Genomic DNA, 16,592 nt, shown 5'->3' on the forward strand with positions numbered 1-16,592 from the left:
GGCGGACGCCGCGGCGCGCTGACGTTATCGGGGACGCTGGCGGTGATGCAGTGACGCATGGGGCACGCTGGTGTTGACGCATTGACGCATGGGGCACGTTTACGGTGACGCAGTGACGCATGGGGCACGCAGCCCCGCCCCGCCCGCCGGACACAGACAAGAGGTTAGTGGCGCCTCAGGGAAGCTGGCACCGCCATTGGGAGGCCCGACCCGACCCCGCAGCGACTGCCAGCCCCTCGCGGCACCGGCAAACCACACCGCGATGGGCTAGCAGGGAATCGGCGGAGCGTCCGTTCTGCGGGTCAGGGGTCACTGGCCCTGGTCTGGAGCCGCTTGTGATTGGCTCGCTGCAGGCATGTGACGGAAAGGACCCCCTCCCCTCCTCCAATCACAGGGCTGGGCGACCCCCCCCCCCCTCCATCACAGGGCTGGGAGACCCCCCCCCCCCCATCACAGGGCTGGGAGACCCCCCCCCCAATCTCAGTGCTGGGAGACCCCCCCCCCAATCTCAGTGCTGGGAGACCCCCCCCCCCATCACAGGGCTGGGAGACCACCCCCCCCCATCACAGGGCTGGGAGACCACCCCCCCCCATCACAGGGCTGGGAGACCCCCCCCCCCAATCTCAGTGCTGGGAGACCCCCCCCCCATCACAGGGCTGGGAGACCACCCCCCTCCATCACAGGGCTGGGAGACCCCCCCCCCCAATCTCAGTGCTGGGAGACCCCCCCCCCCCTCCATCACAGGGCTGGGAGACCCCCCCCCCCCCCCCCAATCTCAGTGCTGGGAGACCCCCCCCCCCCCCTCACCAATCACAGGGCTGGGAGACCCCCCCCCCCCTCACCAATCACAGGGCTGGGAGACCCCCCCCCGCCCACCAATCACAGGGCTGGGAGACCAGTGCATCTGCTGGATAAGCCCAGTGACTCCTGCTCAAGGTGTCAATGTTGGTGGGAAGAGAAGCAGCAGCTCCTCTCCCAGTCTGTGCTGGGGGTGGGTGAACAAGGCAGGAAGGCCGCAGCTTACACAGGTGGCTGTTCTTCACCTGGCAGCTCGAACTTTGAGCTTTTGCCATCAGTTTGTGGAGAGGATCGTGCCAGTCGCACTCCTCACCTGCAAGCATTTGCATAGAATTCCAACAGTGCAGGTAGAAGCTATTCAGCCCATCAAGTCTGCACTGACTTTCCAAAAGGGCACCTTACCCAGGCCCTAACTATCCCATGCATTTACAATGGCCAATCCACCTAACCTGTACACCTTTGGAGTGTGGGAGAAAACCGGAGCACCCGGAGGAAACCCACGCAGACACAGGGAGAACATGCAAACCATATAGACAGTCACCCAATGCCGGAATCGAACCGGGTCCCTGGCGCTGTGAGGCAGCTGTGCTAACCACTGTGCCACCCAGTCAGAGTCACTGACAGCAACCAGCAGTCATACAGTGGCTGGTTAATTCCCCCCATCCAAATTCCTGATGCTTAACCTGGGAATGTGGAGCCCGCTAACTATAAACAGAGGCTGTGGGTGTGTTTACATTGCCCATAGTGTCAGTCTGACATCATGGAAGTAGATGAGTTATTAACAATTTATGCAACTCCGTCAAAATGTGTCGAACAATAGTGCAGCCAAGGTTAGCGTTCCATTTTTGTGGGTGAGGGCAAATAGAATCAAAGTTGTTATTCCCTGGAATGACACTCCCTATTGAGGGAACAATGTACCTTTTGGATAAGCAATACAGAGGGAGTGCTGACTGTGAGGACCAGGGAGCGCCGCACTGTCAGAGGGTCAGTACTGAGGGAGTGTCGCACTGTCAGAGGGTCAGTACTGAGGGAGTGCCGCACTGTCAGAGCGTCAGTACTGAGGGAGTGCCGTACTGTCAGAGGGTCAGTACTGAGGGAGTGCCGCACTGTCAGAGGGTCAGTACTGAGGGAGTGCCGCACTGTCAGAGGGTCAGTACTGAGGGAGTGCCGCACTGTCAGAGGGTCAGTACTGAGGGAGTGTCGCACTGTCAGAGGGTCAGGACTGAGGGAGTGCTGCACTATCAGAGGGTCAGTACTGAGGGAGTGCCGCACTGTCAGAGGGTCAGTACTGAGGGAGTCCCGCACTGTCAGAGGGTCAGTGCTGAGGGAGTGCTGCACTGTCAGAGGGTCAGTACTGAGGGAGTGCCGCACTGTCAGTGGGTCAGTACTGAGGGAGTGGCGCACTGTCAGAGGGTCAGTGCTGAGGGAGTGCTGCACTGTCAGAGGGTCAGTACTGAAGGAGTCCCGCACTGTCAGAGGGTCAGTGCTGAGGGAGTGCTGCACTGTCAGAGGGTCAGTGCTGAGGGAGTGCTGCACTGTCAGAGGGTCAGTACTGAGGGAGTGCCGCACTGTCAGAGGGTCAGTACTGAGGGAGTCCCGCACTGTCAGAGGGTCAGTGCTGAGGGAGTGCTGCACTGTCAGAGGGTCAGTACTGAGGGAGCTGGAGATGGGACGCGTCGGGGGAGCAATGATTTAATAGAAAACTGTCAATTCAATTCCCTCACCAATCACAATTAGCCTCAAATTGAACACAGTCTGTATTTAGACCGTCTTTGCAAAGGTTGTGAAGGAGTGACGGTAATGGCTGCAGTGCCGCTGGAGAGTGACAGCAGCACTTTCTCGGGCTTCCTCTGTAGCCCTGTAGGTTACAGAACCATATCGCAAATACTTTGTTTAAAATTCAGTAAGGATTTTTACAGTTATTGCCCTCCCAGACAGTGAAGCGGGAGATCTCTATCCCCTTTGAAAGCAGCTCCATTCAGTGTGTGTGTTCACTAATCTGGCAACTTCCTCACAATCACTGCTGCTTCTTGATGATTGTGAGTGAGCATCTTTACACACACTTCCCCACAAATTCCTGGCCTCCCGCCAATGTCTGCCTCCTTCCCCAGCCCTCCTCTATCTCCTGCCTCCTCTCTTTTCTCCGCTCCCACCACAACCTCTCCTTCTCCCACTCTCCTTTCTCTCCTCTCTCTCTCTCTCCTCCCCCCGAGTGGGAAGATGTGCTGAGATTTAAATGTGACTGATGTTCTGGGTTACAGGTTCCACCGTGCAGTGTGCGGGAGCAGAATGTCTGAGCAACTGCACAGCATCAACCTCCAGAACTTTAGCAGGTCGCTGCTGGAGACGCTGAACTCCCAGCGCTTGGGTGGCCATTTCTGTGATGTGACAGTGCGGATCCACAACACAGCCCTCCGAGCCCACCGCTGTGTGCTGGCCGCTGCCAGCCCCTTTTTCCATGATAAGCTCTTGCTGGGCTACAGCGAAATTGAGGTCCCCCCGCTAGTCTCAGCCCAGACGTTGCGACGATTGGTGGATTTCATGTATAGCGGCTCGCTGATGGTCTCTCATGTGGAAGCTCTACAGATCCTCACGGCAGCAAGTGTCCTCCAGATCAAAACCATCATTGATGAATGCACACGTATCATTTCACAGAATGCTCCTCAAAAGACTCAGGGACTTCAACCTTTAGTCAGCCAAAAAATGGACCTTTCTGATGAGAAGGAAGCCATTATTTGCCAAACCGTCAGTGAGCAGATGCACAAGTTTCCCCTGGGACTGATTGAAACAGCGTTGTCACCCCACGGAACTGAGAAAGAGTTTGACTTTGTCCGCGGAGCCACAAAGAACATGGTAACGAGTGAAGCCGGCTACAAATCGGAAGAGATTAGCCCCAGTCTGAACAGACAGTTCGCACCCACTCGACAGAAGGCAGCTGGAGAGCAGGTTCTATCCGAGCAAGAGAATCTGTCTCTGATGGACACCGGCCGAAACAGTGAGGTCCGCGCCCTGTGGTACAACACTGCAGCCAATCAGCGGCCGGAGATCTCATTGTTACCACAAGGTAGCCATAGCCGCAAGCAGCGCCAGCCAATCCGGCTCCAGATGGCCGACGGAAGCCAGGTGACCATCAAGGAGGAAGACGATGATCTTCTTTACTGTGGGGAGAGCATTTCCGGAGCGACGGTATCTGACCATTCAACCGAGCACATCGGCCAAGGCGAGCAGGCTGAGGACATCTCTGAGGCGAATGCATTTGATCCCAACCAGAGCACAATGGGGGAACAAAGAGACTCGACCGCTCATTTAAATTTGAGTGGCAAAGGGGATGAGTTGGAATTTTTTAGTGCCAGTGATCTCTTACCCGAGGAGCTAAAGTCCTTCTGGCACGGAGACAGAGAGGAGAAGGAACCCTCCTTACAACAAAACCGGAAAGCAGACTGCAAGTCCCAACTCGATACTTCATACCCACGGCCTTCGACGTTTATGCAGGACTTTCTCCCGGGATCTACCGTGCAGACCAACCCGAGGAACCAGGGCTGCGCTGTGCAGTATGATCTTCAAGGAGACAGTGGTGCAGCCGGCACTGCCAGTCATCGCAACCTCTTCCAGATGAACCTTCCTCAGTCTCCGCATCTCCCAGCTTTGCCCTCCACCTCCCAGACGTGCCTGCCCAGCATTTCAGCCCAGCCTCCTTGCCAGAACACCCCGGTGTTCCTGGATGGAAGCCAGACTGTGCCAGCTGCTTCACAGGCCACTCAGAGCTCCAGTGAAACCGAGAAAAAGCCCTATGGATGTGCACAATGTGGCAAGACCTTCAGCTCCAGACAGAACTATGCCAAGCACATGTTCGTCCACACAGGTGGGTTCATCGTGAATCTCCCGCTGAAATAATTCTCACTGTTTCCTGTAGCTCATATTTTTCCCCATGTACAAAATCCTGGATAAGTGACAGAGAACAAATGCGTTCCCCTTTCTGCTTCACTGGTCATTTCCTTTCAGTTTTCTCCACCCTCCATGAAGGTGCTGACTCTCACTGGGATACAGTTCCTGAAGGTGCTGACTCTCACTGGGATACAGTTCCTGAAGCTGCTGACTCTCACTGGGATACAGTTCCTGAAGGTGCTGACTCACACTGGGATACACTTCCTGAAGGTGCTGACTCTCACTGGGAGACAGTTCCTGAATGTGCTGACTCTCACTGGGATACAGTTCCTGAAGGTACTGACTCTCACTGGGATACAGTTCCTGAAGGTGCTGACTCTCACTGGGATACAGTTCCTGAAGGTGCTGACTCTCACTGGGCTACAGTTCCTGAAGGTGCTGACTCTCACTGGGAGACAGTTCCTGAATGTGCTGACTCTCACTGGGATACTGTTCCTGAAGGTGCTGACTCTCACTGGGATACAGTTCCTGAAGGTGCTGACTCTCACTGGGATACAGTTCCTGAAGGTGCTGACTCTCACTGGGATACAGTTCCTGAAGGTGCTGACTCTCACTGGGAGACAGTTCCTGAATGTGCTGACTTTCACTGGGATACTGTTCCTGAAGGTGCTGACTCTCACTGGGATACAGTTCCTGAAGGTGCTGACTCTCACTGGGCTACAGTTCCTGAAGGTGCTGACTCTCACTGGGAGACAGTTCCTGAATGTGCTGACTCTCACTGGGAGACAGTTCCTGAATGTGCTGACTCTCACTGGGATACAGTTCCTGAAGGTGCTGACTCTCACTGGGGGACAGTTCCTGAAGGTGCTGACTCTCACTGGGATACAGTTCCTGAAGGTGCTGACTCTCACTGGGATACAGTTCCTGAAGGTGCTGACTCTCACTGGGATACAGTTCCTGAAGGTGCTGACTCTCACTGGGATACAGTTCCTGAAGGTGCTGACTCTCACTGGGATACAGTTCCTGAAGGTGCTGACTCTCACTGGGGGACTGTTCCTGAAGGTTCTGACTCTCACTGGGATACAGTTCCTGAAGGTGTTGACTCTCACTGGGACACAGTTCCTGAAGATGCTGACTCTCACTGGGATACAGTTCCTGAAGGTGCTGACTCTCACTGGGATACAGTTCCTGAAGGTGCTGACTCTCACTGGGACACAGTTCCTGAAGGTGCTGACTCTCACTGGGAGACAGTTCCTGAATGTGCTGACTCTCACTGGGAGACAGTTCCTGAATGTGCTGACTCTCACTGGGATACAGTTCCTGAAGGTGCTGACTCTCACTGGGATACAGTTCCTGAAGCTGCTGACTCTCACTGGGATACAGTTCCTGAAGGTGCTGACTCTCACTGGGATACAGTTCCTGAAGGTGCTGACTCTCACTGGGAGACAGTTCCTGAATGTGCTGACTCTCACTGGGATACAGTTCCTGAAGGTACTGACTCTCACTGGGATACAGTTCCTGAAGGTGCTGACTCTCACTGGGATACAGTTCCTGAAGGTGCTGACTCTCACTGGGCTACAGTTCCTGAAGGTGCTGACTCTCACTGGGAGACAGTTCCTGAATGTGCTGACTCTCACTGGGATACTGTTCCTGAAGGTGCTGACTCTCACTGGGATACAGTTCCTGAAGGTGCTGACTCTCACTGGGATACAGTTCCTGAAGGTGCTGACTCTCACTGGGATACAGTTCCTGAAGGTGCTGACTCTCACTGGGAGACAGTTCCTGAATGTGCTGACTTTCACTGGGATACTGTTCCTGAAGGTGCTGACTCTCACTGGGATACAGTTCCTGAAGGTGCTGACTCTCACTGGGCTACAGTTCCTGAAGGTGCTGACTCTCACTGGGAGACAGTTCCTGAATGTGCTGACTCTCACTGGGAGACAGTTCCTGAATGTGCTGACTCTCACTGGGATACAGTTCCTGAAGGTGCTGACTCTCACTGGGGGACAGTTCCTGAAGGTGCTGACTCTCACTGGGATACAGTTCCTGAAGGTGCTGACTCTCACTGGGATACAGTTCCTGAAGGTGCTGACTCTCACTGGGATACAGTTCCTGAAGGTGCTGACTCTCACTGGGATACAGTTCCTGAAGGTGCTGACTCTCACTGGGATACAGTTCCTGAAGGTGCTGACTCTCACTGGGGGACTGTTCCTGAAGGTTCTGACTCTCACTGGGATACAGTTCCTGAAGGTGTTGACTCTCACTGGGACACAGTTCCTGAAGATGCTGACTCTCACTGGGATACAGTTCCTGAAGGTGCTGACTCTCACTGGGATACAGTTCCTGAAGGTGCTGACTCTCACTGGGACACAGTTCCTGAAGGTGCTGACTCTCACTGGGAGACAGTTCCTGAATGTGCTGACTCTCACTGGGAGACAGTTCCTGAATGTGCTGACTCTCACTGGGATACAGTTCCTGAAGGTGCTGACTCTCACTGGGGGACAGTTCCTGAAGGTGCTGACTCTCACTGGGATACAGTTCCTGAAGGTGCTGACTCTCACTGGGATACAGTTCCTGAAGGTGCTGACTCTCACTGGGACACAGTTCCTGAAGGTACTGACTCTCACTGGGATACAGTTCCTGAAGGTGCCGACTCTCACTGGGATACAGTTCCAGAAGGTGCTGACTCTCACTGGGATACAGTTCCAGAAGGTGCTGACTCTCAGTGGGGAACAGATGCATGGATGTTGATTCTGACTGGGATACAGTGGGTGTCATGGGCAGTCATTCTCACAGGTATGCAGCTTTCAGGTGCTAGCTCTCGCTGGGATGCTGGCTTCACTGGTATCAACTCAGCGAGCCCCCGATATGCTGAGGATAATCCTAACACATGGCCCCTCCGAGCAGAGTGCAGCTATAGAGTCAGACCAGGCACCTTCCTGCTATTGTGGCTGCACCTTTTACACAATGATCCATTGGGTGAAGAGAGAACGTGGGCTTGAGGTTGCAGAGCAAGAGCAGCATAAAAACCTATTGCTTTACCCAGAATGATTTGTAATGTTTTGTGCATTTGCGGAGTAGCTCCATTCAGCATGCAATCCCTCTCACTGAACGGTTTTGGAGAGTAACCGAATGTGAGGAACGCAGTATGGGAATGTTTCTATGGAAGAGCAGGGTGGCTGCTAACAATCTCACTGAGTCCTGATCACCTTTGAAGCCTTTAGATGTTTGGGTGCAATGATCCAGTCAGCCATTGGGGTAGAATGGGGCTGGGGGAAAACCGGCTGCCCTTGTCAGCGCTCGGGCTCACAAATCTCTCGTTACTCTCTCCTCTCCTGAAGATGTCGAGTCTCCACACTCCTGATTGCTGGGGCCGGGATCTTACCGCCCACCCCTCCATGGCGGGAATTGGAGAAGGTGAGGGGCAGGCAGTGGGACGGTCCTGGGGGCGGGATCTTACCGCCCACCCCTCCATGGCGGGAATTGGAGAAGGTGAGGGGCAGGCAGTGGGACGGTCCTGGGGGCGGGATCTTACCGCCCACCCCTCCATGGCGGGAATTGGAGAAGGTGAGGGGCAGGCAGTGGGACGGTCCTGGGGCCGGGATCTTACCGCCCACCCCTCCATGGCGGGAATTGGAGAAGGTGAGGGGCAGGCAGTGGGACGGTCCTGGGGGCGGGATCTTACCGCCCACCCCTCCATGGCGGGAATTGGAGAAGGTGAGGGGCAGGCAGTGGGACGGTCCTGGGGGCGGGATCTTACCGCCCACCCCTCCATGGCGGGAATTGGAGAAGGTGAGGGGCAGGCAGTGGGACGTTCCTGGGGGCGGGATCTTACCGCCCACCCCTCCATGGCGGGAATTGGAGAAGGTGAGGGGCAGGCAGTGGGACGGTCCTGGGGGCGGGATCTTACCGCCCACCCCTCCATGGCGGGAATTGGAGAAGGTGAGGGGCAGGCAGTGGGACGGTCCTGGGGGCGGGATGAGTGAGGCTGTAAAAGCCTGCCCCAGGAGTGATTTGGCAGTAGTCAGGAAGAACAGCCTGGGCTGGCTTTTCCCCTCTCCCAAACCCTGCTAAGCTGATTGTGACCATAGACCTCCTCTTGCCTGCAGCCCCAACCTCTGTTGCTGCCACATCGGTTCCCCAGCTTCAGTTAGGAGTGAAAAGTATCAATGTGTTTCATGTCTGGTCATTATCACACCAGTGACGCCTTCCCACACCCGGCCATCACTTCATTGCTTACTGATTGTCCTTCATTGCGAGAGGGATGGAGTTTAAAAACAGCGAGGTTATGTTGCAGCTGTATAAGGTGCTGCTGAGGCCACACCTGGAGTACTGTGTACAGTTTTGGTCTCCTTACTTGAGAAAGGATATACTGGCACTGGAGGGGGTGCAGAGGAGATTCACTCGGTTGATTCCGGAGTTTAGAGGGTTGGCTTCTGAGGAGAGACTGAGTAGACTGGGGTTATACTCATTGGAATTCAGAAGAATGAGGGGAGATCTTATAGAAACATACAAGATGATGAAGGGAATAGATAAGATCGAAGCAGGGAAGTTGTTTCCATTGGCGGGTGAAACTAGAACTAGGGGGCATAGCCTCAAAATAAGGGGGAGCAGATTTAGGACTGAGTTGAGGAGGAACTTCTTCACACAAAGGGCTGTGAATCTGTGGAATTCCCTGCCCAGTGAAGCAGTTGAGGCTACCTCATTGAATGTTTTTAAGGCAAGGATAGATACATTTTTGAACAGTAAAGGAATTAAGGGTTATGGTGAGCGGGTGGGTAAGTGGAGCTGAGTCCATGAAAAGATCAGCCATGATCTTATTGAATGGCGCAGCAGGCTCGAGGGGCCAGATGGCCTACTCCTGCTCCTAGTTCTTATGTTCTTAATGATGATCATTTTCTGCCATTGTGGTCTCTCTCTCTCTCTGATTTTTTGATCTCTTTTCTCCCCAACTCCTGCAGGTGAGAAACCCCATCAATGCAGCGTGTGCTGGCGGTCATTCTCGCTTAGGGACTACTTGATAAAGCACATGGTGACACATACAGGAGTGCGAGCGTACCAGTGTCCGGTGTGTAATAAACGCTTCACACAAAAGAGCTCCCTGAATGTGCACATGCGACTGCACCGTGGTGAGAAGGCCTTCGAGTGTCACGTCTGTAACAAGCGTTTCTCTCACAAGACTCTACTGGAGAGACACATGGCCACACATATTATATAAACACACCTGTGGCAGGCTGAGCTGGGTAAATCCCACACACGCTGGATTTACCTGGGATCATTGCATACTGAGCAGACCAGGAGGTTTTACCCAGAGATAGAAACCAGCTAGAAAACAGCACTGGAACCACAGGGTGGGGAAGTGATGAACAGAGCACGCCTCACTACCCCGCACCCCCTCCCCTCTTTAAACTAAAAAGCAACCCTCCCCATGTGGCTCAGTGAGTGGGGTGCAACGGCCAGACTGACAGAGAACCGGAGGCTTGAATCTCGATCTATGTTGCGGTAACTAATCTCAGCCAGTCAGGATGCGTGGGTTTGTGTTGGCACCATGGGAGGGGGAATCAGCCGGGATTCCTTGTGCATTAAAAGGTGTGTTGACATTGAGAGTCAACAGTTACGATGCCCCTCACGGTTAAATATTCCACTGATGGTTGGGGGATAGATCCGGGGTGGTTTTCTGAGCTCCACACCACGTGACGATTAGGTAGGTAAAATTCCTGAAAACCCATTTTAAATAAATAGATTAAGGATATTGTTAAAATTGTACACAGGAATTTGATACAAATTCATTGATCAGTGTTGTAAAGCTAGTAGCCAGAGAAACTTGAACATTTAGTGAGTTTGCAGAGGAGCAGGACTGAAAAACCTTCTCCAGCTCTAAGGCTCATTGTGGCTGCTTCACGGGTTAATCAAGTTCAGGCTTTAGCTGCAATATTTTATTTAATTATTAAATAATAATTGGAAGAGCCAACTAAACCAGCCATGCCTTAGTATTTTAAAACACTGCCTGAAATATTTAATTCTTTATAAATTAATAATGAGAGTGTGGTCTTTGCTGTGTTTAGGTAAATGCTGTTGAGAGTAAAATCCAGATCTCCGTGTTCGCTGTCTTTTCCAGTTGGTTGATGCTGCCTTGTTGCACCAGGTACCTGCAATGTGTTAGAAAGTACACAGACCAATGACACCCCTGCCTGCAATCTCATAGTGATCACACCCAGCAGATTCCTCGCAATCTCACAGTGATCACACCCAGCAGATTCCCTGCAATCTCACAGTGATCACACCCAGCAGATTCCCTGCAATCTCACAGTGATCACACCCAGCAGATTCCCTGCAATCTCATAGTGATCACACCCAGCAGATTCCCCGCAATCTCATAGTGATCACACCCAGCAGATTCCTCGCAATCTCACAGTGATCACACCCAGCAGATTCCTCGCAATCTCACAGTGATCACACCCAGCAGATTCCTCGCAATCTCATAGTGATCACACCCAGCAGATTCCTCGCAATCTCACAGTGATCACACCCAGCAGATTCCCTGCAATCTCACAGTGATCACACCCAGCAGATTCCCTGCAATCTCACAGTGATCACACCCAGCAGATTCCCTGCAATCTCATAGTGATCACACCCAGCAGATTCCCCGCAATCTCATAGTGATCACACCCAGCAGATTCCTCGCAATCTCACAGTGATCACACCCAGCAGATTCCCTGCAATCTCACAGTGATCACACCCAGCAGATTCCCTGCAATCTCACAGTGATCACACCCAGCAGATTCCCCGCAATCTCATAGTGATCACATCCAGCAGATTCCCCGCAATCTCATAGTGATCACACCCAGCAGATTCCCCGCAATCTCATAGTGATCACATCCAGCAGATTCCCCGCAATCTCATAGTGATCACATCCAGCAGATTCCCCGCAATCTCATAGTGATCACACACAGCAGATTCCCCACAATTTCACAGTGATCACACACAGCAGATCCCAGCAATTTCACAGTGATCACACACAGCAGATCCCAGCAATTTCACAGTGATCACACACAGCAGATCCCAGCAATTTCACAGTGATCACATCCAGCAGATTCCCCGCAATCTCATAGTGATCACACCCAGCAGATTCCCCGCAATCTCACAGTGATCACACCCAGCAGATTCCCCTGGGTCCCAGTCAACTTTCTAGTTTTGGTGGAATTTCCTTCATTGGCAGTAAGTGCATCTAGGATTCTGCATACTGTGGTGATTGGTCCTTAGGCAGGGAGGGGGACTGTCTACCCTCACCCAGGTACCAGGTAAACCCAATAAGTACCCTTTGGTAATAGGCAGCTTTTTTAGCTCGTTGCTGGTCTGGCTTCCAGCTGGTATTTGCATGCTGTAAGAAAGCAAGGTATGCCGGTAATGTGGAGGCCGTAGGCCCACTGTATCTCATCACTGGCCTTGTGGTGGGCAATGGGGGTCCACGAGGCTGAGCAGTTGTCCTCTGTGTAAGGCTGGTTTTTTCCGGGGTACATTAGAGAGAGGAAAGTCATCAGTCTTTCTGCCCCTGATAATTTCCCAAGAGCTCTGATTGAAATGGTACATATACAGGCTTTGAGTAAGGACAGGCTCCACATTCCCTGTGGCCGTCTCTCTCCCATCTGACAGCACTTCCTGTTTAGGTAAATACAGCCACTTAGAGAAGTGAATGGTTGATGCCTGCTGCATAGGAAGATGAACATGAGGCTGTCTTTATAGGTGGAGGGAGAAATATGAAGGAGCCAAGACAACTCTCCTCGTAGTGATTACAAAGCCTCAGTTTGTAGGAATCTCTATATTACCCTGTCTTATTCTGGGTTTTGGAAGACAGTTTGTAATTTATTGGTTCTGCAGGAAATTTGGGTCAGCGTTCCAGTCCAACCAGATAACATTTCTATAAAGGAGATAACCACAATACTGCAGCGAGTGATCCCAGGCCCCAGCTCACCTCGAAAGGGAAGCAGGGTCTGTCAGAGAGAGAGCTGCGGAAACAGGGAACTCAGCCCTGGATCTTTTAATGATTTCCCGACACTTCTCCCTCTTTCTGACCAGCCTGTTTCAGCTCTGTTTGTGGTTCTGGCTAAATCCTGATCTACAGCATTGCTCAGTTTTGAATCTAAATCTAACACCATGTTCTCGATAGATTACCCAGAGGTACGATACAATACAGCCCGGGCTTTTGTTCCTAATCCAAAATCAGTGCCAGGACTAGGACACTGCTATCACTGTTGATCATTGCTGATTAAGTATTTGACTCAAATCAGCATCTCTATATATTGGTCAACAACAGACTTACGCAGTGGAAGGTCCATTTAGTGTGTTGAAATGAGAGAAATTCTGTCAGTTTTTAATCAATGACCAAAGGATTCTGATACTGACTGGGACAATGTCGATGCTGCTAACCATATTTAATACTTTAAAATATCCCAGTCCTATGAGAGCAGGTCATTGCTGCACAAAGGGCTACTTTAGAAGTTCTCCAAACTAATTATTCTCCTTCCTAAAGAGATCTTAACACTCTCTGATTGCCCTTTCCCATCCACCTGTCAATTTATCATTGGAATCACTTTCTCCGAATGCTGCAAGAGACTCTCGAACCGGGGGGTGCAGAATCTCATCCTGTTACAGAGCCCAAACCCATATTAAAACCAAACCAGCTGCACTAGTGCCTCCAGTGGGTGAATTCTACAACAGTGCTGCACTGAACCCCTCAGATCCCTCTTTCAAGCGAACCTTCTCCTGATCTTCACCCACTGCTTCCTGCTGGATGGGGAGTGCCTGGTTACTTTTGGGATAATGTTCGCTCTAATATTCCACTGTCATGTGTGGCCTGCTTGTTGCACTTTCAGAATGTTCCACATTGTTAAGCCACGCAGCCAAGGGGAAAGTTCACAGAGGAGCGGGTCACGAAGCCCCGGACCTGCTGGTTACCCACCCATTGAGAGTGGCTGCCTTCTGGAGCACGGTAGCCGAGTTCAAAATAACCCAACTTCATTTTTCTAATCTCTTATTGTCTCCTAACTTTCCACATTTATTACGAGGATAGTGGGAGCGTGAGATTGCCCCCCAGTTCACGAGCTCGACCCGATGGAAACATGCCCCGGGTGGAGGCTGGGTTTGGAGCTTTTTCCGATGGGTGATTAAAACCCTGGTCTCTGTTAGTACAAGAGGGATCCTCAAATACACTGAACCTTAATACTTAACCTTAACACTTGCTCTGCTATGTCCTGTGTCAACACCATTGAGGGTAGTCTCACAGACTCTCCTATATCTTGCATAAGTGACTATTATTCATGTCTGAAGCCGTGGTGAGGGTCAGTGCACTGTACAACTGTGGAGAGCATAACAGACATTCCCAAATTGTCCCAATCCCATTTAACCAACTGTGGGATCCCAGTGAGCAGTAACAGGATGTCAGCTGTGGACCCACCAGCTCTGTGCATCTCCGAGACTCAGAACACTCTCTGAGGCATTGGGGCTGTTCCCCAAAGAAACGCAAAGATGGAGGGTGAAGAATGTTGATGCAAAGATGGACAGTAAGGAAAGGAATTGGAGGGGAAGGAAGACTAAAGAAATTTGACAACTATTAGCAAGACGTGTGTATTTAGGACGGGTGATGTGGGCAGAGAGAGCTATGCTGAAATTGGGGGTTGAGGAAATTGCACCTGTTCACTTTTTCTTACATTTCTCCTTGACACTGTCCAGAGTTCCTGCTCCTGATCACTTTCTCAGTACTCACCATCTAATGCACAAATGAAAATAACTTCTTGGGTAATGGGCTAGAGGGTTCTTCAGTACCTGTCCCCCAGTGAGAGTCAGCACCTTCAGGAACTGTGTCCCAGTGAGAGTCAGCACCTTCAGGAACTGTATCCCAGTGAGAGTCAGCACCTTCAGGAACTGTGTCCCAGTGAGAGTCAGCACCTTCAGGAACTGTATCCCAGTGAGAGTCAGCACCTTCAGGAACTGTATCCCAGTGAGAGTCAGCACCTTCAGGAACTGTATCCCAGTGAGAGTCAGCACCTTCAGGAACTGTGTCCCAGTGAGAGTCAGCACCTTCAGGAACTGTATCCCAGTGAGAGTCAGCACCTTCAGGAACTGTATCCCGGTGAGAGTCAGCACCTTCAGGAACTGTATCCCAGTGAGAGTCAGCACCTTCAGGAACTGTATCCCAGTGAGAGTCAGCACCTTCAGGAACTGTATCCCAGTGAGAGTCAGCACCTTCAGGAACTGTATCCCAGTGAGAGTCAGCACCTTCAGGAACTGTATCCCAGTGAGAGTCAGCACCTTCAGGAACTGTATCCCAGTGAGAGTCAGCACCTTCAGGAACTGTATCCCAGTGAGAGTCAGAACCTTGCCCACAGAAAGGTAGAAAAAGCGAGAAAGTATTCAAGGTGAAGAATGACTGTCAGCAGCAGAGAATTCAAAAGAAGAAATGAGAGATTCTTACAAAGAATCTGTTGTAGCAAAGTATTAAGCAGTTAAACAGTTGTACTGTATACTTGGTAGTGATGTAAGTGCTTCAGTACAAGAACTCCACCAGCTATTGCAACAGATTGTTATTGTAAATTGATTGGGTGTGTGTTTTTAATGAAGGTTTGTACTGTTTGATGTTTATGATGCACTAAGAGAATTTTTAAAGTATTTTATGATGTGAAAGTTAGTCTTCTTATAGACGTAGGGGGTAATGTCCACCCCACTGAAGGGGTCCTTTACTCATTGATGTATTTTATGGGTAGCCACGATGTCTGAATTTCAATAAGTGCAATAGATTGTGGTGTGAAGCAACACATAAGCAGCTCTGGCCTCAGTCTGCCCGGGACTGCTGACCAGTGTGCTGTGGGTAAATCACCGCAGAACAGTGTCCGTGCTGCTTGTTATCCTGATTTCTTTCTGTCAGTGTTTGTAAGTTATAATGCCCACCTTTCAGCCAGTGCCGACTGCACACGGGATGGAAGCAGAAATTTGTCTTTGCTTTGCTTTGCTACTGATGACAATTTATCAAAATACCTGAACTCAGATCACCATTGGACCATAGCACAGGAGGAAATGGAGTTTGAAAAGCCAGCCTCTTAATGTCATCTCCTGGAAGCTGTTGGAATGCCTGCCTGAAGTTGATCAGCTGCCCACCGTTGGGTGGGCGGTAACCCTGGTCTGATTGTAATTGTTTTTTTATGCGGAGATTGCCAAACAGCTCTGACCAGGGAGTTGCTGAATGTGTGAGGTGTACTCTGCACATCTGTCTGTGTGACACCGGGCTCCACTCCACAAGTGACCTGAACCTACAGAAGCACCAGGAGATACAAATCGGATGTTCTCCTGGTCAAGTGCTCACAGCTGCCTTTATGCCCATGAGTGTGGGCCCATTCATTTAGCATTTTTTTATTTTTAATAAAAGATTTAAATGTGGATATTTGCTTCTGTATGTGATTCCTGGCAGGACATGGGGTGAGTTCATTCCTTTAACAACAGGCCATCAGATCTGTGGCAGTGTTGCCGCTGGTACAGATGTCAGTTTTGTAAGCTTATGCCAATACCGATACATCATCCTCCTCCTTCAGGTACCAGGCCCTAAGAGGCCATTGGCAACCATAGATTTTCATTGGATTGGTCCATGATTATGCTTGGCAAAGTACTGCAGTAGTTTTGCCTTTCTCTAAAGTGGTGTGGCTGATTTGGGAACTCTAACTGCCTGCCATCAGGCACGTGGGAAGGAATTACAGGCTTGTACTCAAAACTGTTTGGCCCACTCTTTCCTTAGCCATCATGAGCTTCTGGCTCAGACGAAGGGCTGCACCACAAGATCTCCCACCGATACCTCATCCCATCAAAACAAAACTCATTTTCCAGTTACAATTCCTGTTTGAAAGAGCGGATTCTAAAGTAGT

At 51.2% G+C, this 16,592-nt stretch overlaps 1 protein-coding gene across 1 annotated transcript; it reads left to right on the top strand.

Annotated features, from left to right (window-relative positions):
- The first annotated feature begins 133 nt into the window (after positions 1 to 133).
- Positions 134 to 10,784, top strand: LOC144509039 (zinc finger and BTB domain-containing protein 20-like). The gene is made up of 3 exons (XM_078237317.1): positions 134 to 163; positions 3,060 to 4,660; positions 9,645 to 10,784. Exons 2-3 carry the CDS (start codon positions 3,088 to 3,090, stop codon positions 9,899 to 9,901), a joined length of 1,830 nt encoding a protein of 609 aa, XP_078093443.1. The 5' UTR covers positions 134 to 163; positions 3,060 to 3,087; the 3' UTR covers positions 9,902 to 10,784.
- The last annotated feature ends 5,808 nt before the right edge of the window (positions 10,785 to 16,592 follow it).

The sequence above is a fragment of the Mustelus asterias genome, chromosome 21, assembly GCF_964213995.1.
Source record: "Mustelus asterias chromosome 21, sMusAst1.hap1.1, whole genome shotgun sequence".
NCBI lineage: Eukaryota > Metazoa > Chordata > Chondrichthyes > Carcharhiniformes > Triakidae > Mustelus > Mustelus asterias.

Excerpts from the sequence above, each read along its gene's own strand:
- LOC144509039 (XM_078237317.1), top strand. The coding sequence starts at position 3,088 with ATGTCTGAGCAACTGCACAGCATCAACCTCCAGAACTTTAGCAGGTCG. Across the intron at positions 4,661-9,644 it reads GCACATGTTCGTCCACACAG|GTGAGAAACCCCATCAATGC; the intron begins GTGGGTTCATCG and ends CAACTCCTGCAG.